The sequence below is a fragment of the Lampetra planeri genome, chromosome 27, assembly GCF_965212315.1.
Source record: "Lampetra planeri chromosome 27, kcLamPlan1.2.h2, whole genome shotgun sequence".
Taxonomy (NCBI): Eukaryota; Metazoa; Chordata; class Hyperoartia; order Petromyzontiformes; family Petromyzontidae; genus Lampetra; species Lampetra planeri.
The window spans coordinates 6717690-6741951 of NC_136133.1; the positions used below are offsets into that span (position 1 = coordinate 6717690).

At 49.5% G+C, this 24262-nt stretch overlaps 1 protein-coding gene across 2 annotated transcripts; it reads right to left on the reverse strand.

The window, feature by feature from the left end:
* Window positions 1-1392: 1392 nt before the first annotated feature.
* LOC144728086 (putative ATP-dependent RNA helicase Pl10) lies at window positions 1393-24262 on the reverse strand. 2 transcript variants are annotated; one of them, XM_078607377.1, is made up of 15 exons: window positions 24196-24262; window positions 23826-24012; window positions 23293-23468; window positions 22402-22501; window positions 21582-21717; window positions 20917-21011; window positions 19879-19977; window positions 18828-18988; window positions 17125-17269; window positions 16401-16545; window positions 15828-16009; window positions 15452-15569; window positions 15152-15302; window positions 14756-14934; window positions 1393-13561 (listed from the first exon to the last, which is right to left on the reverse strand). In XM_078607377.1, exons 1-15 carry the CDS (start codon window positions 24249-24251, stop codon window positions 13467-13469), a joined length of 2025 nt encoding a protein of 674 aa, XP_078463503.1. In that variant the 5' UTR covers window positions 24252-24262; the 3' UTR covers window positions 1393-13466. The 2 variants fall into 2 exon arrangements, with proteins under 2 accessions (XP_078463503.1, XP_078463502.1); XM_078607376.1 differs by having other exon boundaries at window positions 19879-19989.

The window sequence follows — 24262 nt, forward strand, 5'->3', positions numbered from 1 at the left end:
GCCACATGACAACCAGCGAACTCTGCAGATAAAACAGATTTGTTAACTAGATTAAAATCATTTAGGCAGAACACGTGTTTTTACACGCTTTTATTTAACTCACTCTGTTGTTGTCATATCCTCAACATATCCTCAAATCTTGTAACTCAATTTTAACCCACTTCCCCAATGTGGTATCATCGACTGCAAACTTCGTATACTTATGTCATACTGATGACAATACTATATTCTATCATAAAAAAATATATTTTAAACAATCTTTTTGAAATGTTATTTTTCGGCTTGGGTCTAATCGTCCACGCTCAACTAACGTTGGCTGTAAATCACCACGGTCCCCTTACGTTGTGGCAAGCTTCGGGGCCACTTCCTGGAGTCGTGGAGTTTTGCAATTACTCGTACGGTACATTTCATTAAGGCCTGTTTTTTAAAAAAAGTATTTTAAATATTACTTATTATTAATTCCATTCAATATAATAATAGCCGATGGACAACCCGACGTTGATCCGATACATTATTAGCGTGTGCTTAGACGAGCCGTGCGTGCGAGCGTGCATGCATGGCCAACAAAAATGTGTCCACGTGTGCACACGCATCGACATGGGAGTCTTTTTTTTTCCAGCGTCTTTATTAACTTGGGGAGGGGGCGGGCAAAAAAACAATGCGCGTTTCAACAGCACAACACGGAAAAGGGAGGGTGGGTGGGTAGGTAGGTGGGGGGAACGAAAACGTAAAGAGTAAGAAAAAACAAACTCCACCTGCGGCCACGGTTGCCGGAACGGTGCATTGCGCGTGACTCTGCGGGCGTTTACACCACGAAACCCACCCCCCACCCACCCTCGTTGGCGCCTCACACAATTATCAATCGGTCGATTGTTTTTTATTTAGCTACTCGCCGACCCGCAACAAACCGCGCGTACGTGGCTCTCGCAGAGCGTGCGCGCCTCGATAGTGAAACAGTGGGAAGGAGTTGGGTGAATTATCCATTCATTCGTTCCATTGTTCATGCATCAGTTCAGTAATCGGTTAATTCCGCCTTTTTGCTCGACGCGCGACTACATTTTTTCGTTGGTCAACCTCCCGAGTTTAGTTGGGCCAGCCTCTATAAACTTAAATGGGAACGCACCGTGAGATAGCCATAACGAAACACCACACACACTCCCCCCCCCCACCCCCTTGGGTTAACTGAAGTTGCTGCGGTCCTGCGTGTATACTCACCACACAGCGGGAGGGTGTCGTCTTACTTGACCCACACGCTTAGGATTAATAACATCAGCAACGTCGTCGCCATTATCGCCGCCGTGTGAAATTCAAGTAAAAAAAATGTCAGGCGTACACGGTATCAATTTTTCCACTGTGAGGGTGCGATTAACAAATAACGATTCTTAATATTACTTTTGTTTTTCCTTTTAAAAGACGACTGCATGGGGACTTTGCTACGTTTATTATTACTTTTCTTTAAACTCCGTGCGTGCGTACGTACGTGCGTGCATACGTGCGTGCATGCGTGCGTGAGTGACGTGTTCACACACTGAACAAGGAGGAGCGCCTTGCCCTGGCCTGGCGATTTTGAGCCAGATCGAAGAGGGCCCATCTTTTGTGGTGAACGTGAGACCGAGTGATAGAAGCTGCCGATCAGGAAATTGATCATTGATCCTGCAGCCAGGCAACTTACTAAATAACTAACTAACCAGCCAACCAGCGATACTATTGCACTAACCAACAGCTAAACCAGCCAGATAGCTCATCAAACAGCTAACTAATCAACGAGTTAACCAACCACTAATACAGTCACAACTTAATCCAGCTAACCAATTGACTAAGGTAACTGACCAGTCCACCAGCCACACGACCAACCAGCTCACTCAGCAGACAGACAACCAATTGGTTAATCGACCAGATTACTTACCAACCAACTTAATCAAACAACAGATGTATCGGAGCCAGACGGCTCGCAAATCCAGATAACAGCCAACCTGCTTACCAGTCGGTTTAACGAGCTCGATAAACAAACCAACCGGCAAGTTACCAGACAACCAATTCGCTTGGCCAATCCACATCAAAGAACCAATTACTCTCGGTAGCTATCCAAGCAATTCAGCAGCCAGCTAAACAACCGGACAATTTCCCAAGCAGAAAACCATACAACCATCCGGTCGACCAGACAGCTACCCCCCCCCCCCTGCAGCTGTTTCAAGAGCTATCCATCTAGCGAGCCAACCAGCCGGTTCGCAAGCCAGCCAGCCAACCAGCCAGTCAATACAACAAGCCAGCCAGTCAGCCAAGCCGTTAGCCAGCAAATCCAACCATCGGCTAAAATGGCCTGCCTAGAGGCAAGTTTGTCTTTCTGGCAGTTTGTTCCTGTCTGGGAAGCAGCTTTGTCTGCCCGCCCGTGTGCCCGTGTGCCTGACAGACCGACCACATGTGCGTGAGGGAGGGGAGGCTCTCGCTTCGCTACTGGGTTTACGCGGCCGTGGCGCGGCGCACGGCGCTGCCACGGACGGGCGCGGACGACTCTTACCGTCGCGTACCGAACAGATGCTGCTGCTGGCGCGGAGGGCGTCGAGAGAGACTCCAGTGAGATGGGAGAATCCCAAGCGAGAGGGCTGCGTGGAGGCACTGGAGCACTGTTTGGCGTACGGCCAGTTGTAATTGTCTCCCGTGGTTAGGGGAGGATCAGGGCGATGCTCCGCTTGGCCAATGAGGGTTAGGGATAGTTTCAGGGCGAGGGATTTGGTTGACTAGCGTGGTTAGGGCATCGATTTGGTTATCGTTGGAATTAACCCGAACCGGGTTATGGCCAGGCTCTGCTTGAAAGCAATGAGGCTCCTCCTCTAAGTGCCCAATCGCTGCCCTTTTCACTTGTCGATTCCCCCCTCCAACTCAAGGAGTTTACACAGCTCCCCACACTGCCTTAAAATCTCCTACGCCGTCGTAATCTGGTGCCAAAGGCAGGGTTGGTGGATCGCGCACAATCATTAATATGTGCACGAGACCCCCAAACTACGGGGGGGGGGGGGCAGGAGGGGGGCGGCGAGGTGGCCGAAGGCGGTACAACAAACAGGACATTTCTGTCATATCCGATTGCCTTGGCCTGATGTCCGAATGTAGCAGGAACCTCCTGGAAGCGAGTCACAGCTCAGTGAGGCTTTCCTGGGTAAATGAACGACGGACTGCGGTTTTATTCTCGCCATTGCAGGAGCTGCACAGGCCACCTCGCTCACTCGCCCGCCCGCCCGCACATTTAAGCGTGTTGTTTTTACGTGATCCGTCCCAAGTTACGACAAACGCGCAAATAATAGTTTTGGATTTTTTTTTTTTCCTTTTTAAATTAAGTCACAACTCCGTAGACGTTCGAGCCATCTCGCTTTCGTTTGTCTCGCGCACCAAGTTGAACGAGTCCGTTAAAACTGAAATGAACTTATCCTCGCTCGCGGTCCTAAACCGGTACCCTTTCCATTTCCGCTGTTACCGTCGACGAACCGAGCGACAGAAATTTGTGGTAAATAAAAAAAAATCACCGTCCTTACGATAATCGCCACCAAATTGTCTCGCTGCCCCTGCCCAATTCCAGTCAACGTTTTATGGTTGCCACTGTTTGCATATTAATTGCACGTAAAAAGCACCTGGCGAACAAAGGTTCTTCTGTTAAACGGCATCCATGGATTTCTGCACAACTGCTGAGGATTTATTTTATACCTTACATATTTACGTGTATTTATAGAGAGGTGTCTTACATAGGGCCTGGACTCTTTAATTCCAACGCAAGTCTGGACAGGGACTGGGCTGGGGCTGTGAATCTCGCACTTGCCTCACGTACTTACTCTACGCCAGCCGAGCACGAAAGGTAAAACCGGGTTGTGGTTTACAGCAATAGCCCTTTCCCTGACTCTAAACCTGACCCAGCTCAACACCACCAGGTTAAACCAGGTCAGGGGTTATGGTAATATCCCTAACCCTGCCTAACCCTGACATAGTTTACCAATATTGCTGCACCACGTCAGGGTTAGGGGTCGTAGCCCTAACCCCGACTAACCAACACCAGCCCCATTCAAGTCTCTAATCAGCCAAATTGTCTGCAGGGTTGGGGGCTCGGTGCGTGGCCCAGTGGCAATCAGACAGCCACTGCTGCCATTGAGCACGGTTCGACTCCAGGTATAGCCACACGTCGTTCGGTTCACGAGGGAAAATTTTCTGTTTTGCCGAAGCCCGCAGCCAGCTGTAACGTGGATGTTTCGGAACCCCGTGACACCATTCGCAAGAGCTGGCCATTGTGTAGCCTGTGCGTTAATGTTGCCCTCGACTGGGGACAAGAATTAAAACGTCAGTAACCGTCCTTCTTTAAGCGTCTCCAACCCATCAGTGCCTCCCCTTGCAAAAAAAAAAGATAAATCCAAAAGGGCTCTCACCTAATTAAACAAAGGATGCCATCCACATGTTAGGCAATCGCTGCACGCATGCATGCACGCACTCACGCACGCAGGTACACACCGCTGGGCCGTTTGTCCAGACTTGAGTGTGTGTGGAAAAGGGATGCGGGAATAATAACTTAACTTGCCCGATGTGAACTTTCGTGCCAGCTTCTTTAATTTCATCTTTAAACACCCAACCTCAACTGTTTACCCTGAACCTTTGAGCTCATGGGAACCCGACCTCATGAAATAAATTAACATTTTCTCGTTCAGATGACGTGAAACACAGGAGCCGCAACAACGTCTGTAAATGAGCAATCGCGCAGTTGAGCAAAGTTTGCATGTGGCCCACGGTGGATTGCCGATGAGCCACTTAACTGTGCCCAGTGTATCGCCGATTCGAAGCCAAATCAAAACACTTTTTCGAAGCCAAACCAAACTTTTTCACAAAGTTGGCAACGTCTCAGGATTTGCACGAGGATGACGACTCATTAATTCCGCCAAACCGGCGGTTTAACTTGTGGGCTGAGCTGAGGCAGACTAATGAGATGAGGAGGGATACTGTAGTAGAGTATGATGCAGGGTTCTGTATTTGATGAGACCTGGATTCTGTAGCAGATAGGTCAAGGATTCACTATTTCATTTGATGATGGTGCTAAATTTTAAGGGGTAAGAGTTCTATATCCGATGGATCAAACGTTATGAATTGGATGAGATGAAGGCTGTGACTTTCATGGGGCTAGAGATCTGTCCTGGATGAGATGAGGATTCTGTGTCTGATAAGGGTTCCGTTTTTGGAGTTCAATATTGCACGTGATTAGGGTTTTGTATTAGATGTGGTGAGGAGGATTATGTATTGGATGAAATGAGGGCATCAGAAGTGACGAAGCTTCTAAAATCAACGGAATTAGGCTCCTGCACCAATTCTCGACTACGACTTAAACTCGACAAGCATTCTATCATACGCTCCGTTGATTCTATACCGGGGTGGGTTCTCGCACTGGGATAGCAGCTCTGGTCGTTACAGACGCCACTCTCGCTTCCAACAACGACAACTACAAAAGCTCAGCCTTAGCAAAGCATTTTGATGCCGACGGATTAAATTTGTTTGAAGGCAAAATCGTCGCAGCCGAGCTTAAAGTGGAACGAGGCAGCGCTGCCCTGCGTTACAAAAACACACGACGCGGGTTCCACGGTGGCGACTGTGGCCGTGAGGTCACGGGCAAGGTCACGCGCACGCAGAGGTCGTGGGTAGCCCGACCCAAACCCCGCCCCCCCCCCCCCCCCCAAGCCGCTTCTCTCCAGTTATTGGGTTTTTTTTTTCATATAAAAATAAAATACCACACTCGCAACGCCCAAACCACCCCACGTCGGCTTCTCAGCTTAGGTGCAAAAAAATAAATTACTATCTTTGTGTTTCATCGTACAAAAAACGGCAGCTTAAAAAAAGGAGGTTAATCGTCTTTATCGTTCTCAATACGTTTTTTTGTTTTAAAATTTAGAAAAAGTATTGAAGTGTCTCCCCCCTCCCCCCCCACCCCGATTGAATGAGCATTGGGTGGCGCTCACTTTCTGTTGGTCAGACCTGAGCCAGTGCTGCAAATTCCACATTCCTATGGCAACAACCTGTCTTCCCCATCGACTGCCCAATGGAGCGGTGTGCGCTCGTTTTATCCGCCACGGCAGAGACGATGATGATAATTAGGCCGAGTCGATCCGACAGGGTGTTTTGGTTGTGATAACTCGTAATGCCCTGCTAACAATCGGGACTGCACGAGATACAAATGCAGCATGGAGGAGTGGGGAGGTAAATGAGAGTTAATGCAAGGGGCTTGGTCCCAAGGCTCAAACGCAGAGATAAGAAATCCGACCTCAAAGGTAAAACTCCCTATGGGGCACAGATTGGCTGCACGGCAGCTCAGGCCTCAATGTTAATGTACACGCTCGTACGCACACACCAAAGTGTATGCACCACGCACAGTGCACACCACACTCCCCCGAGTGTATGCAATACACACCACACAGTGCACACGCACTCGTACACACGTGCACACACCATGGCGTATGCACGATGCACGGCGCGCGCACACTCTTACTACACCTCGTAGTGCACACACGGCACCACGCCAGACACCATACAGCTTACGCAGCCACCCACACTCAGCGTATTGCACACACTGCTACGCGCACGCGCGCAAACACACCCGTGTACGTGTGTGTGTATAAACACATGCACTGGGCTGTGCAAATGTACACACGCGTGCACATGTCATGTGCAGTGAATTGCTTTGCATGTTGGAGTGTTGACCACTTAAGTCTCAACTATACGGACTCCCTTTTAGCGAGTTAAATGACTTTCGTGTTAAAATGTCAACGATCTTGGCAGTCCTAACCTGAAGTCTTTACATTCGGGCACTGCTCTAATGCTCAACCATAACCTCTACCCTGAATATAACCCTAACGACGCAAGTCCTAGTCAGAATACTAACACTAGTAACATTATAGTTAACCAATACCCCAAGTCCTAACACTATCAAAACATTGAGCTTACCCTCGTGTAATAATCCTAACACTCATACTATAGGTCGTAAATCATAACCCTAACACCTTTATATCACCAGGTAATAAGTATTAACTCTAACTTGAATAACGTCAATCCTAATCATATCCCTTACAATACAACCCTTCCCCCAACACGACCATTCACAAAAACGCTCCTCCTATTTTCTCCAATCTTAATGCCAATTGACTCCTACCCTATGAATACTATTCTCAACACCAATAACTTTAATCTGAACACTACCACCATACGAATCAACAAGGATAAGCCTATCCCCTACCCTTAAAACTAAAAAACCTATCCTTCCATACAATCATCAGTGCCAACTCTCCCCCAACAATTATCGGCACTGACCTTGCTAATCATACATTAAGACTATGAACTCTAACCCTAAGACTAACAACGCCAACAACCCTAACCTAGAGATCATTGCCGTCACGAGCTGTCAATCATCCCGAGATGGCAACACAGCAAGTTGGATCGCCAAACCCATCCGTATAGCGGAGCTTTTTCAAGCGTTATTACCCCACCCCCCCCCCCCTCGTGTGCACACGCGGGTGGGGATTTCTCCGGGCTCTCCGATTTCATAACGCATCTTGAAGCCAAACCACTCGTCCAATTAAACATACATTACAATAACGTTAAATCGGCCAAAACATCCCAACATCGCAGGACAACTCCTATGAAGAAGGGGAGAGCCTTGAGACTCGGTGAGGCTTTTTCAGATAAAACAAATGAAATTATAATTATCACTACTCTTAAATAACCTCCACAGAGGCTTTCAAGAGCTCCCGTGAGCGGAGGTCCTTGTACAGCCAAGCAGTGGCGTGAGCACCTTTTAAGCCTTTTTTTAAAATTACCTTTTGTAACGATTGGCACCACATTAATCTTTCGTCGCTCTCCGATGACGCAGTCTGGCAGGAAACTTCTATCGAACGCAAGGTCGGGCCCGCAAGCTTAAACAACGGTGTGTGCGCACATAATAAAAGGTCACTTCTCGAAGCAGCGCAAGGGCGAAGGTTAAAGGTTAAACCCAATTCAAGTAAGTTGACGTCTTCCTTCACTTTAGCTTCCAATAAAAAAAAACATTCCGCGACGATATAAATACTCGCGCTCTTAAAACAAAATGTGGTTGCTGCTTCGGTTTTGGAAATAGTCAACGCTCGCTTATCCGGGATAAGGGGGAGGGGGGGCCGGGGAATCCAGGATAAGGCGGCGGTTGCCAAAGGTATGGAGATTAGGCTGTTCCGAGTGTTTACCGATGTCGAATGAGGGGGGTTCTTAAAAGTAATCCGTTTATGTGCGTGCTTTGCGGTCACGTGGGTGCCAATTCTCCTGAACCCCCCCCCCATCATGCGAAAGCAGGTAATGGTTAAACCAGGCCAAACTTGGTAAGCGCATTTTCATCTGGCGCCTCAATAATGTGCCCACGGATAATCGAGGGTTAACTCCGCGTATAAATTACCACTGCGGAGGATTTATTTCTTTTGGCCAAGAAATAAACTGAACAGCTCAAGTGATGATGAACCCCACTTGTCCCACTTACGTCTAGCCGCCAATTTTTTTTTGTTACAAAGTTTCAGATTCATTTTTGCATCTAAACACAAAATATGACATCATCACCATTCTTATTATTGCTTCGACTAACTACTAACAATGCCGACTTTGAGAGACATTCAGATCTCTACCCCCACGCACCGCCGACGAATCGATGAATTGTCGCGATTCGATGACCGGTTATTTTTGTAAACAATGCGGTGAACGCGTCCTCCGGAGGTTGCAGGGGAATCACGTCATCCCAGAACGTACAAAGCATACGGATCGAGACGCATCGATCACCTACAACAGAGACTCGGCACGTGTATTTATCGCGACGGCGAGAATCGATTTGTATTGGTGCATCGTTTACACCTCCGGCCTTCCTGGTCGTGCTTTTTGGAATTTGTTTTAAATTATCGCGCAATTTATTCATTATATTGTCACATTTCAGTTTTCGCTATATAAACAGGGAAGGGGGGGTGGGAAGGGATGAACGCAAGTTCACGCGTTAGGCCGAGTGTAACAAAAAAAAATCGCTAACATTTCCCGCTAGATTTTATTTCCACGATATTAACGAAAAAAAAACAGACGGCGCCTCTGCGTCAAACCCACAGCAGCTATCATAGTTTAGCATTAATAGCCTCTTTAAACCTTTTACACAAACTTAACGCAAAGTAAACTAACTCAAAACAGGCAGGCCCTTTCGTTGACACGTTTCAGAAATGGAAGTGCATTTTTGTTTTGTACGTGCCAAGTCATCGGTGACCGGGCTGAGACACATCGACTCACTACACTCCTACAATCGATGACGATGATGACAAAGGACATAATTTCTCGCTCAACATTTTCCGAGTCGCTGGTAGGCTGGAGCGGGTGGCACGTGACTAGTAGTAGCGAAGCATACTCCACGTGTTACAAGGGAAAGCGCAAAGGTCAAAATCTCACTACGGCACCCCCCATTGTAGCGAGTAGCATTATGCAGTCGCATATGTACAACAAGCATTCGCGACTCAGGAGATAAGAACCTGTCAGCATACTGATTTGACACAGACCCTACTCCCAAGATATCTAGCGGTCCCGAGAACTCCAGACCCACAGGTGCAAACCTAATAATTACACGGAACCGCTATCGATGCTCACTTTTGTAAACCGAGACTAATCGCGTGTTCTGTAGCAAATCGCAATAAGTCACAAACGACGGAGAAAAAGACCCCATTCTCTCACGGGCACATTTGCTTAGGGCCCGGGTTGATTACCGCCACTCACCGGAGACAATCGGAGAACTCCTCAAGCCAAGCTAAGGCACCTAAAGCATGAGGATGGGAGGTGTCAGTTGTCCCATATGAGCAGGGTCGATTGGTTCTTCAGCTCGCTGTAATTTTAACCCTTTCGACCAAAGATGCAAAACAGGCCAAGCATTAAGCCTGTCACGGAATAAGGCAACTTCCACCCGTCACGTTAGTTCTGGGTTTCTCCGAGCACCAACAGTCCATGGCTCAGAAAAATTGGCGCTTTTGTAAAACCGTCAGGACAAAAGGGTGACGTTCAGCTACAACCAAAACTAATGCTAGAAAACAGAATCTAAAATGACCAGAATCTTGCCAGAATTAATGACTTCATGGGGTCAACCGGTGGGAAGGGATGGGGGGGGGGGGTCTCTGTCGTCATCATCGTCATCGTTAATATTAATTATTCTATTTCACTCGCACGTTTGTTCGCGGTGAACGCGGGTGCTCCGAGTCGCTTGTTAATCTTTTCCCCACCGACGCAGCAGAGCGGCAGACGGAGAAAACGGAGGGGGATGCGGTTCGCGTGGTAACACTTCCATTAAATAGGTTTTCCTTCCGTGGTTTGAGTTTTGCGGAAAGAAACGTTGCGGACACTCGAGAGTCTCCGACGGTCCCTGCCCTCGGATCGCATTTCATTCCCACCGCCTTGCGTTTACATGTCGCGTTTTAATTCCACATTGTATTATTCCGCGCACTTTTCCGTTAGGTTTTGCTTACATGTTTTTTCGTAAAATTATTTTTACCTATTATTTGCGGATGCATTTAAAGCGTCCATTCCAACACCACATGTGGTATTTTCCCGTCTTGACCCTTGTTTGTTTAAGACACCTAACTATAGCCCCGTGTGTGTGTGTCTAAACCTGTCTGTGCATACATGTGTTAGTGCCATCACCTAAGACACGCCCCCTTACTCTCTCTTTAACGACCAAACACGGTGAAACTCTTACAAATGAACACAGCCGCTCTCTGGCAAGGTCATCGGCCGCAACATCGGCCCGAAAAGTTCAAACACATACCCTTACGACGCCACACGCAGCGTCACAGCTTTGGACTCTTTTTAAAAACAGAACAAAAACTTGACGACATACAGAAAAAAAAACCATCGCACCATTAAGAGTTGTGATCAAAGTTCCCATTAAAAGAATCGATTATCATTTTTCTTTTCTTTTAAAAGCTCTGTGTAATATGGAGGTGCCGTTAAGTCGCGCTGGCAGCAAAGTGCGCACGTTTTATCTCGCCCAAGAAAGTAAAAAAAAAAGACATCCGCGGATCTAAACCGCGGACGGATACAACTTGACCGCAAACCCAAATCCTCCGGCGATTCGACTCGCCTTGCCCGATAGACAACTCCACGGACAAGAGACACGCACACACCTCGGCGGAGACAGCCGGCATGTCGACAGCGGCAGACAGACACTTGCCTGACCGCATACCAACTATTCTCACTGACAAAAAAAAGCCCAAGCGGGGCCTGCCGACCAAAAACCGTCGGCACAAGCATAAACTCATCACTTCGCTAACCAATCAGAAAATCACCACCACCACCTCCTCACCCGCTGCGGCACAGGCCGTCCCACCACGCGCCTCACCTGGAACTGCAAAATGCAAGACAGCTTGAGATACAAACGAGTGCCTGGAAAACTCCCCACTCAGTCACCTGCACGTATTACCCACACACCCAAACATCGTGAACGTCCTGTCCTGCTTGACAGCGTTCCTGGTGTGAGTACAGGGTGTGCATGTGTGTGCGTAGGTGGATGCGGAGAATTCCAAGGGAGACGAGTGTGCGCGTGCGTCGGCGCGAATTGGCGCCCGATCGCACCACCACCATCACCTCAATGCTACCGCCGCGTAAGCGCGGCAGAGGAGTTTTTTCCGGGAATTTTGAGAGTTCACGGGTGTTTGTTCCTGCCGCCCGTTTACCGTTTCAACAAAACCCAACATTGGTAACGTGTGAGAGGAGAGAGAGGTGCTAGCAGAGCAGTAAGAATGGCTATTTATATATAAAAAAAAATCTTCGCATAGCCAATATTTGCAATCGACAGTTGCACTCGCACAGGATTGTGGATGGACATGTGCTGTGTGTGTGGCGTGTCCTATGTGCTCTTTGTGTGCGTTTATCTTTAGTGAGTGTTTGTGTAGTATGTGCGAGTGCCGTTTGCGTTATCCTGTATCTAATTCTATGCGTGTGTTTGTGCATGCCCAGGTCAGTGCATGTGTGTGTGGTCAGTGCATTTATGCCTTGTGTGTGTGTGTTCCACGCTATGTCATGTGCCTGTGCATCCTGTATGTCTGTAGAGTGCAACTGCCTCGGACTCTCTCTCTCTCTCTCTGGTTTGTCTTTCCCTTCTCATTAACGCGAGCAAACGAAAACCCTTCGCTGAATTTCGTTTTTAATTCAGAGCCGCTGGGTCAGACCCAGTGTAGAGGATGTGGGCCTGTTTGCCGCTATAATCATACGAGACCAAACCAGCTCCGTGTTAGACAATGAGGCTCAGCTGGTTCGGGCTGCTTTGGGTTTAGGATTAGAGATACACAGGTTAGGGCTTTGCGGGGACAAGGAAAGGTCAGGAGGTCAAGATATCAAGACATCCCCAACCAACGAGGAACATCAGTGGGAGCGACGCTAAATCCCGGCGCCTCTCTACGTCAATCGAACTTTGAGACAGGCGGAGCGACACTGAAAATTGTTTCCCCGTAACGTGACGTGGTGTGGGTGTTGGTGGTGCTTTGACCCATTCGGTCCACTCTGCGTCGTGTCGTGGTGCCGGGCTAAACCCTCTCCCCCGAGGTGCGAGTGCATCGGTTGGATTCCCATGCAAACCTTTGTCGACGTTTCATCGAAGAGAAAAGAATCTAAGAAGAAAAATAAAAATTTCTGTCCCCTCGTCGTTATGCCGCTAGCGAAACGCGTTTTTTTTGTAATCACTTAAGGAACCGCTACTCTAACCTCAAACGCAGCTAAGTCAATGTAACACTTTAATAAGCAAATCAGAATTAATCATCAAGAAGAAGAGAAGAAGATTAGGAGTCGGTACTTGTTATACGTTTAAACTATGTCTTGTTAAACACGAGTACAAGGTCGGAGGGGAGCCTGTGTGTGCGCGTACATGCAAGTATTTGTAAAGGTGTGTGTACGTGCGAGTGCGTACGCCTGTACGCAAGTGTGTACGTGTGTGTAAATGTGCACAAATGCGTAGACACGTGTGTGTGTGTGTGTACTTGCGTGCGTGCGCGTGTACACAAGCGAGTACGCATGTAAGCTAGTAAGCTTGTGAGAACGTGTGTACAAGGCTGTGTTTACACATGCGTACATACACACGTGTGCGTTTGCTGCACACTCGTGCGTCAGCCTCGTATACCTGCACTGCGTGCTCATGTCCTACTACGCAACTTGTGCTTGCACTACCTGTGAGTGTGTACTCACGTTCTATGATCGTATACTCACCCCACCGTGCACACAATATTAATTCTGCTGTGCTAGCTTGCTGACTCGAGCTATGTACAAGCTGTTGCTGTGTGCTCATCTCGCTGTGTACTTGTGTTGTTGAGGCTGTGTGTTCGTGTTGTTGTCATGTGTGTCACTACTGTGTACGCACGACGTGTGCTCGTGAAATTCATCTCTCTCGTGTACTCTGGCTGTGTACTCGTGCCATGTACCGGGCCGGCCTAACTGGTCCACCAATCCATGGGGGCTCCGTACGCCATAGGGAACCCGCCTGGCATAGGCTGGGGGGCAAAGTGGCCAAAGTTCCCATAGCCACCTGCACACACAGATACACAGACACATGTATTACACACGAGAACACACGTGCGCATGTATGGACACAAGCACACATTATTTAAAAAAACACAGCGACACAAACAACAACAACAAATACCATTCAACACTAAATGCCAGCGACGGTCAACACGGCACTTGTGCCAGGTTAGGTTCACTCTGAGAGCACGTCAAGTGTTATGGGTGAAGTGCAAACGCACGCATAAAAATACATGTAAACGCACGTGCACGCACATGTCTGTGTACGTTCCTGTATTGTCCGTGTATGTACGTATGTGTGTGTGTGTGTGCGTGGGGAGTGGTTAGTGCACTGCGCTACAAACACGGCGGCCTGAGTTCAGTTTCCACTGATGGCCAACACCAGTGACAATTATCTGATTCGGTCCTGGGTCTTCCCTAGGTCGACTCAGGCTCCAACGAGTACCCGGTGCAGTATGTAAACAACGCCACTGGGGTGACAAAGCACAGTGGATGTGGTGCTGTGGCCACCTATCTCCTCATTTGCCGTTCGGGCCTTACAGCACTTGCCCCAACAGTCTGTTAAGCCTAGAAAAGGGATCTTTGTCTTTGTGTGCGCGTAGGCCTGCCCACCTCACACAGCAATTAATCCCTCAAACGTCCCTGGTATGTGTCTTTGTCTTGTGTCTTTATCTTGGTCCCAGTGTCTGTCCCTGTACAGTAAGTCCTCGTTTAACACGCTAAATGTGTTCCTGAAAAGTGCCAGGTATAGCGAAAAACAATTCCCCATAAATAATGTCGCGATAAAGTTTGGTGCGATACAATATAAGCACACACGTTAAGATGGTGGGACAAATCACGGAGGGTACGCGCTGTTACTGTATCATTCCCCATACTGTGTCGTACTGCTCAGCTGCGCAGCTCAAGAAAATAGTCCATCGTTGGACCGTTCAGAAACCGCGTTATAATGGTGTGCGCGTTCTGCGTTATAACGGTACGCTTTCCGCATTGTGCGAAAAGTATTCCCAAATGGAAGAACCGCGTTTTAGTGAAAACGGGTTGCGTGAACACCACGCGTTTAAGTGAGGACTTACCGCACGTGTGTCTGTATGTCCGTGTTTTTAATCTCGATCGCTGTTCTCTGTACCAGTGTGTGAATAAATGTGAATGTGTTTCTGTCCGCTGTTCCCCCACCACCAACTCTCCCCCCTTCTCTCACCGCGGTTGAACCCCCGTGTGGGCTGCCCAGCCCCGACCCCGCGCACCATGCCCGGGTTGCACACGGTCGTGGTCCCTGGTGCCCCCCGCGGGCCCCCGCGCTGGTGAGCGTTGTACGTCCCTCCGCCACTACCGGCGCTCGTCTGCCGGTAGTCTCGCCCACCAAATCCTCCGGCAAAGCTGGTGGTGGTGGAGGAAGAATTGGCAAAACAAGAAGGGGAGGACACATGGGTTGGTGATGACACCGGGCACCGTGTATCACAGTTCACGCACGCCGCCACCATCAACGGACATTCAGTGAATTGTCATGCGAGCGAGCTGTGAGTAATGCATTATATTGCGAGCACAGTGGCTGATGTTGCGGTGTCGGTGGTTGGCTGTTTGGTGTGGTGGTCACCGCTTGGGGCGCCCGCGTGCCGGCTTGCTGCGGTGCTCCTGAGCCATCGTCTCGAGCCACGAGGGGACCTCCTGGTGCGCCTCCACCAGCAGGTGCAGCAGCTCCCGCGTCATGTTCTCATTCTTCTCGTTATAGAACGACGTCGCTTGGCCTGCACGAGGTCGAGTGGGCAAGGGGGGACGGAGAGGGGAGGGGGGTGGCGGAGGTGTGTGCGTGAGTTTACAGCAGCTGTGTGCGTGTACCTGTGCACGCCAGTGCAGCGCGTGCAGGAGCTGTGGATGTGTGTACACGTGCGCTTACCCAGGTTGCCGACTCGTCCCGTGCGTCCGATGCGATGCACATACTCCTCAATGTCGCTCGGGAGGTCAAAGTTGATGACGTGCTTCACGTTCGGGATGTCCAACCCACGTGCTGCCACCTGGGGGAGAGCAGGTGGGTGAGGTAAAGCGGAAGTCATGTGACCATTCATTTCCTCGGCGATTGGGCAATTTGTCACGATTTTGGAGGGTCCTCGATTCAATTCAAGGATGGATTATTATTGTTGATCTCGTTTTGTTCGAGTTGCTTGAACTGTCGCATCTCGTTTTCAATGGCTGCCTCGTTTGCAAAAACGCCGACTCATTCAATCCATCCAGGAAGGCCAGTGCCCCACGGACACGGCGGCTGGAATGTTTACCGCAGTGGCGACGAGGATGGGCCGGCGGCCTGTGCGGAAGAGGCTGAGCGCCTCCTCGCGGTCGCGCTGCGAGCGGTCCCCGTGGATGCTCGTGCAGGAGTAGCCCTCCGAGCACAGGAAGCCCTGCAGCGCGTCCGCTCCCTTCTTCGTCTCCACAAACACCAGTGTGAGCGAGTCCCGCCCTGAGCAATGGAATAACGACGACGGCAATGACGAGGATAGCAGCACCAGTAGGTTTTACAGCAGCAGTGACGTCTACGATGCTGGCGATAATGGTTGCTACATTAGCAGCTGTTAGAGCAGCAACATCAATTACGGGAAACAACAGCAGTGGTAGCGGATGCAGCTGCAGCAGGTGAGAGATTAAATAAATCCGACGTGAGAACGGCGTGGCGAGGAGTGAGTGGCGGCGCGCGCTGAGAAGGGCGCGAGTGATTTGCATCACAAGTGGGCGGCAGCATCACCAGTGAGTGTGTCAGTGAGCCGCGAGAGTCGTGGGGGGGGGGGGGGGGGGGTGAGCAGTGATTGGCGAACAGCAGCGAGGAATGCGAGCAGCGAGGGCAGCACCATCACCGGTGGCGTTGAGGAGGTCGAGCAGGAACGAGCGCTTGTCCATCTCCTCCACCCACACGACCTTCTGAGTGATGTTCTCCGAGGCCGATCCCACCCGCCCCACCGCCAGGAAGATGTAGTCTTCCAGGAAATCGCGCGCCAGGATCTTGGTGAGGGACGGGGGGCAGCAATGGCGGCAGTCAAAAACGTGGGCGGCGCAATGGCAACGCGTGGAGGGGTATGGAAGGGGACAACCCGGTTTATTGTTATCTTCAAAAAGCTGTGAACATTCCATGAGAGCTACCTCTGAGATCCTTCAAGTAACCACTGTTCCACAAAGTGGGGCTGGGCAGCACTTTTCCCCCACCGAGAGTAAATGTTCTTTCACATGACAGTAAATCCAACATCGTTTGAAGCTCCAAGCACGTGGAGCAAAATGAAGGACGCAGTGCCGAACAACACTCGGTAACAACCCCCCAAAACACATCAGAAGATCTGTCAAGAAATCCTGCGCATCGAAATTGAAGATTCTCAACAACTGGAATTTAGCCATATTAAGTGCAAAAGCTAAATTAGTGGTGCAAGTGCTGTGTGCCTTACGGACACATAGATATGTTCAACGTTAGAAACTCCTGAAAGCTATTTCTGTTATTTTGGGTTTAAATTTTCTTTAAGCCCAAAGCTTAAGATATTTCATCTGCTCTCCGCCACCTCCTCTAACCGTAGACTTTCAACCGTGTCTCACCTGGATCTCCTTGGGGAAGGTGGCGCTGAACATCAGGGTCTGGCGATCGCCCTTGGTCGGCATCACGTCCTGCTCCACGATACGGCGGATCTGCGGCTCAAATCCCATGTCCAGCATCCGGTCAGCTTCATCCAGGACCAGGTACCTGAGTGGAAGGGGTGTGGTGGCAACAACCACAATCAATCACGCGCACAATGGGATCGTTGTAAACAATAATTTATGAAATAAAAAAAACTTAAAATGATTTACCTGGACAATCCCTCGACATGGAATATTTCGTTTGCAAGTTTGTTCAAAATTGATTATGCAATAATTGATGATCGACTTTTTGATAATCAATTTGGAAATTATGTTCACGAAATGTGCGATGAAAATAACCATTAACGTGCTTCGTTTTAGTCAACGTACAACTACATGTGGATGAAAACCACCAAAGCGGGATGACTATGACTGCTGCCCACCAAACATCACAGCGTGGCTAACTCGTGACGAGACGCAGTTCAAGAGTCGAGTGAAGATTGCACATTAAGATAGTTTAGAAACGCTTTAAAGAGACTGCGGGGTACACCGAGGAATACCAAACATGGTAATCTCCATATATGTAAAAGGCAAAGTTGTGAATATGTGCGTCTGTTCAAAATGCTTAGCGTACTTCCCGACATGCAACAAACTGGAAACTTGCCATGTGGGTACTTTCCAGACTGTACATCATGCAAAATTATCAAAATACACTTTTGGTTTTTTTGAGGGGGGGGGGGGGGGAGCTCAATAATGCATTTATTTTTTGCACGGCAAGTGAGCTGTGACATCAAATCTGTCACGTGACCCGCGCATGTGGAAGCGTCACGCATTGTAGTGTAGCGGTTAGCGCGCTGCGCTACGAACCCGGCGACCAGAGTTCGATTCCCGCTCATGGCCATCACCGGTGAAGATTATTTAAAACTGGTCCTGGGCCTCCCCTAGGTCAACTCAGCCTCAAACAATTAACTGGTGTTCTGTGTGAACATTGCCACTGGGGAGACAAAGGCGGCCGGGCGTAGTGAATTAAGTCCCGGGCGAAGCCGGGTGGTAAAGCTAGTTAGATGTATATGTGTAGACAAAGATACACCGAGTTCTCTGATTGGCTAACTTGAGCCGTCCTAGCCAGGATCACTCTAAATGTCTGACTGCTCTTAGCCGGCTAGACGAATAAAATTACCAAGTGAAATCCACAGACGAAGACTTGACGAACACTCCATGGGTTGTCATCGACTAGCTTAAGACTATGACTAAAATAAAAATGCCGACTTAACACCGGAACGGGCTAGTGGGCTTGTGGACGGGATAGTGGGTGTGAATATAGGCTGGCATGTCGACGGACAAAAATATGGATGGAATAGGGGGGCATTTTGATGGGCGAGCGCAGGGGTTGGAGACCTGCGGTTTCCGGAGCCACGTGAGGCTCTTTAAGGACTGCTTCGTCACGTTATTCATTAAGCGCCACCATCTCGTTTTCATTGCGGCTCCTCAAATAGTTATTTTGACCAAATTCGAAAAACACAGCTCTTCTTGTTGATGCGATTGTCGAGCCCTGGGTCAGCGAGTAGCAGGGAGACTACCGAGTGTGCAGATGGACTTCTGAGTGTGTAGGTGGGCTTCTGAGTGTGCAGATGGGCTTCTGAGTGTGTAGGTGGGCTACTGAGTGTGTAGGCGGATTTACTGACCGACAGTGATCGAGGCCGACCTTGCCGCGCTCCATCATGTCGACGAGGCGGCCCGGCGTGGCCACGAGCAGGTGGCAGCCCTTCTGCAGTTCACGCACCTGGTTCCCAATGTCCGCTCCCCCGTAGACCACGCAAGGGCGCACGCACGAGCGGTACGCAAACTACGCGCGCACGCACACACACACAAGTGTAAGACTCATCTTCTTGGTTCTTTCGGTAAAGTCACGTAGAAGGGAAGTAATAAAAGAGACGCTGTCTCCCCGACAGGCCTGGTCTTCACCTGAGGACGGCTGCTTGCGTTGTGGCCAAAACGTCGTTTATTATTTTATTACTTCCCTTCTACGTGACTTTACCGAAAGAACCAAGAAGATGAATCCCTGCAGTCACGAAAGCTTTAAATCAAAGTGTAAGACTATCCAGTAAGCACAAATACGCACACACAATGTACATGCGTATAAAATGACACAATTACAAAGATCCCCAGACTGTTGGGGTAAGTGCTGTTAGCGAGCACCTATGAAGGCTGGCATGGCTCACAATGGGGGTGACCAGCACCACGCCCGACCGCCTTTGTTTCCCTCATGGCGATGTTTACACATCTCACCAGGTACTCATGAGACAGAGTCGAGTTACGAGAGGCCCAGAACCGGTTCAGATGATCGTCACTGGTGTAGCCTGTGAGCAGGAATCAAACTTGGGTCTACGGGTCCATAGCGCAGCACGCTAAAAACCGCTACACTACCACTCCCCTCAAAATGACACGTACACATACATACGCACTCCCACACACAACGTACATGTACCAAGTGTAGGTTTAAAGCACAAGTCCACATGCACAATATTCTCTACGGTGCTGGCTCTCTCTCTCTGATATGGCAATTATGAACCTCCTGACAAAGAAATTTAGAGATCCAAAGGGCTCAAGGCCAGACCCTCAGAAGTGTCAAGCTCAGTGTCTCTGACACAGCGATTATAACCCCCCCTAACCTCTTATAGAGGCACCCAGACCCAGGGCCCAAGCCCAGTTCCTCAGTTTTTCCGGTCCCCGTACCTTGCGAGCTTCGTCGTAAATCTGCAGCGCCAGCTCCCGAGTTGGCGCCAGCACAAGCGACATGGGGTACTGTTTCCTTTGCCCATACTTCACCGTCTCCTGTGGCAGAAGCTAGACGTTTCGATGAAAACAATTTAACAGTGTCCTTGGTTTACAATGTAACAGTCTCAAGATTTTGTCGGCAGTATCCTGCTACACCGGGATTACTTGGCCATGATTCCCGTTAACATGCGCTTGGCTTTGTGTGGGATTAACTGAAGAAAACTGGAGAAACCCACCACACTTAAAGGATAACAAAGCTCTGCACAGATGGATTTCAAAAATCCACTTGCTGTAGTCGTATATCCTGGGCCACCTTGCAGTCCAATTGGTTTTGGGGTTCCACAATTACATGTTCCAATTGTGCTAGGGGCATTATTAGAATGTCAAAATATTTGCATTTTTAACTCTTGCAGACAGCAGCGTACTACCATGTGTCAAAGGACAGCCTGCTCGCGTTTCAATTAATCATCATGATTCATGGTTGAGATACTGATAATTAGCAGTATTTTTGCATTATGGTGAATCTAACACCTCCAGAGGCTCTAGTGGGAAGGTAAAATAATTAACAGAACATATACAAACCAAATATGAATTATATAAACTATTATTACATTTGACTTGATTATTGTATGGTGAGCATAAGCATTCATTTTAATACATGGCGAAGGGTCTGAGACCATCAGCTCAATACACTTCAGAATCCGGTTCAATCACGGATGCACGGCTGAAATGTTGGATTTTAACCCAGTCCGTTGGCTCTGCACCAGAGCTCTGAACCACTTAAGGACCTGTTCAACAGCAGGGGCATCTGTAACTGGGATTCCAAACCAGAATCACAGTTGTCCTGGGTTCAGTGTCTCCGACCTCTTAGTCACTCGCCAATCTCGTTTACTTGGTCTAATGTTGGGGCGGCGGCTTAAACAGAGTCCAACCCAGGGTTGAAGCGGTGCTGGCTCAGGCCTTCTGATCTCTAGGCCACGTGACGAATTCCTTTACCTGCGGGTTCTTGGTGTCTTCCACCACCTTGCCTGGCCCTCCGGTGTAGATCTGACTTAGGATCGGTAGGAGGAAAGCAGCCGTTTTTCCAGAGCCTGTGGACGAGTGTTCACCAACAGAGTTAGCGCCACTAAACGTTTGAGAAAATATGATACAGACCATTATTTTTCTTTGTCTTTTCTTTCTCCAAATATATTACACCTTGGCCACATCACAAGACTAAGAATCAATTTGAAATCCCTCAGAGCAGTGTGTCACAATGGCTGCGGAAGAGATTTTTCACGAGATTTCAACAAATTGATTATTTCAAGTGGCCTTTGTATCCTTCACACACTAAGGGGCACACTTTCCCCCACTCTGCTATGAGACTGTGTACATCACAAGTCTAACAGATTTTTTTATTTTAGTGCAAAACCAAATTTAACATCATGGTTTTCTTGTGCAGTCCATTTGCAACACTCGAGAACCGGGATTCAAAACCAGGATTGTCAGCGGAGCCGGCTCAAACGTTCTGCACAATGATACATGTTCCCTCCGAGTAGAGACACACGATAATCTGGCTAAATGCAAAGCCCTCTGGGTACAGACACCGAGGGCTTTGCCTGCGTGACGACACGGCTGAGTCACACGGGGTAATTATGGCGATGTGAGAAACGGCCACGCACCGGTCTGTGCACACGCCATGAGGTCACGCTTGGCCTTGATGATAGGGATGGCGTACTTCTGCACGGGCGTTGGGCGCTCGTAGCGGCACAGCGTCACGCTGCTCATGATGATCTCTCCCAGCTCCAGCTCGTGGAACTGACACATGTGCACACAGGCACACATCAACAACCGCTCTATGCGCATACACACGCACGGCCACGTGTAAACACATGCCTCCACAAACATGCTCACACTAAGATAAAACATCTATTAAGGCCGGAAGGACGCAGCATCAGCCCAAGGGTGGACCTTAGCCCACAGCCAGAAAAACAATTTGAGATCAGCCATCTAGCTCTGAGGCTGATACCTACCGACCAGCCCGGCAAATACAATAGATTACTATTATTGCACATCGACAGAACATGGCCAAAAACGTTTGGGAGTAAAATTCTGGTCGGCAAGAATTGTTGCGAGGATTGCGTAGTGTGGATTGCGCTGCGTAGACTGTACGGTGTGAACTGCACTGTGACGATTGTGATAAGGATTGTACTGTGAGCATTGCACGGTGTAGATGTATGTTGATGAATGTATGTATACAGAGACAAAGGCGGCCGGGTGTGGTGCGGGCCACCCACCTCCTCGTGTGCCGTGCCGGCCTTCATAGGTGCTCGCTAACAGCACTTGCCCCAACAGTCAATGCTAAGGCTATAGGAGGGATATTTGTCTTTTTATGTTGAATTTTTTTCGCAACATACATAGCCAACGGTACCAATCACAGGTGCGAATGGCAATGAGAGGAATGCATTGCGAGAAGCAATGGTCACATGGTGAGCTACTCACGCTCTCGATATGCGGAGGGCAGTCGTTACCCGTAGCCTCCACCGGGATGTCGTCATATTTCTCAAAGTTTATTCCTGTGTTGCTGCCGGCAAACAGCTCCCTGTGGTGGGGGGGGGGGTGTGTAACACGTACAGAAGCAAGTAAGGAGAAGTGTGATGGCAATAATCTATACCGAGGACCAACAACCGTCTCCTACCAGGCGTTGTTTCTCCATGACAGCTCTTCCATCTCGAAAGCCACCCCACTGCACAAATGCAGCAGCGTTCAATCAACACCTCTTAAAAGAGACACTTATATGCCCCGCCTCGTTGGCCAGGCTTTCCGAGTGACGCGGAGCTCGTTTCCGTACCTCAAAGTTATGGTTATTTAGATCTGTTAAATATTTTGTGTGCTATAAATTGCAAACAGTTCTGCGACATCTGCTTCCGTGGGTCCCTAACACGGGGTAATGCACTCCTTTGTGAGACTCTCAACGGACATCTCGTCTCGGGATATAAATCCCAACAGCAGGATCAGGATAAGTTGTTGAGAGTTGGGTAGAGGGCACATATCTTTCAATAAATCAATAGAAGCACGATGAATTATAAATTATCGATTTGTACAGGCACGGTTCTATAAATATCCGACGAACATAATCATCAATGTTATGCATCACTGAAATCCCTAAAACAGTGTCCGTCACTCTAACACTAACCTTATTCCAAATTTTAATACTGACCCCTCACCCGAGCCCCTAACGCTAGCCCCCCAAGTCTAACCCTAACATCGAAGTTCTAACCGTGTCGCTATCCCATAACTCCAGCCCAAGCAATTAACCCCTAATCCTTAACCCTAACCCAAACAATAACCTTATCCCCACCCATCAACCCTACCCCTAGTTGGGGATCTCACTTCTCAATACGGTCATTGCGAGGGAGGGGCTTGGTCCAGTCGTCCAATCCGGGCCCGCCCCCTCCTCCTCCACCGCCGCCCCCACCGGCCGCCGTGGCCGTGTCACGAGGCAGCGGCGGCTGGAAGGAGCTCACTCCGTCACGGGCTGGTGGCTGGTACGAGCTTCCACTGCTAGCCTGTACCACAAGAGATACGCGGCACAGGGAGGCAATGTCAGAATGGAGGAAGACGCACGAGGGATAAGTTGGGAGAGACAGGCAGAGACAGTGAGAGATACTGGGATGGGCACAGTGAGAAATGGAGAAACGGGGCAACACGGGGAGGGATACAGCGGGAGGACACTAGAATGAGTGGAGAGAAACATGGGTAGAGATGGAGACACAGGGAGAGATGGGAGGGAACATAAGGAGAGGTGCGTAGAACACACAAGGAGTGAAACAAGTAGCAAACACAAGCAGAGACATGGAGAGACACACGGAAAGCGACGGAGAGCCACACGGTGAATAATTCTATGCCGACATGACGGGCTGTACCTGCGGGGGCTGATATGTGTTTCCATCTCTCGCCGGTGGGGGCTGGTACGTGTTGCAGTCCAGGTGCTGCGCCGGCTGATGCTGTTGCTGCTGCTGCGCCGCCGCGCTGCGGTCGAAGCGATTTCCGGGGAAGGAGCCACGGTAGACGCGCTGCTGGTCGCCCACTCCACCACGCGAGCCCTCGTAGCTGCAGGCCAAGCGACACGGCCGCTTAAAGATTACTTACAGCTGTTCCGTACCTCTTTTGCACTGGAACATCGGAGCACCGCTGGGGTGGCTCGGAATGGTCCCGGCCACAGGTTGGATATGTCTATTAAACTACTCTGTACATGCGAACGCGTGTGTATACATGCGTGCGCGTCCCTCTCACCGTGTGGGGCGCCCTACTCCCCCACGTCCGCCGCGCGGGACACCGCCAACCCCCATGCCCCCTCCCA

Coding starts and splice junctions, on each gene's coding strand:
- LOC144728086 (XM_078607376.1), bottom strand. CDS start 24,251: ATGGGGGTTGGCGGTGTCCCGCGCGGCGGACGTGGGGGAGTAGGGCGC. Junction 21,012..21,581: donor CATGGCGTGTGCACAGACCG/GTGCGTGGCCGT, acceptor ACTCGTCCACAG/GCTCTGGAAAAACGGCTGCT. Junction 14,935..15,151: donor GCACGCGGGCGCCCCAAGCG/GTGACCACCACA, acceptor CACCACCACCAG/CTTTGCCGGAGGATTTGGTG.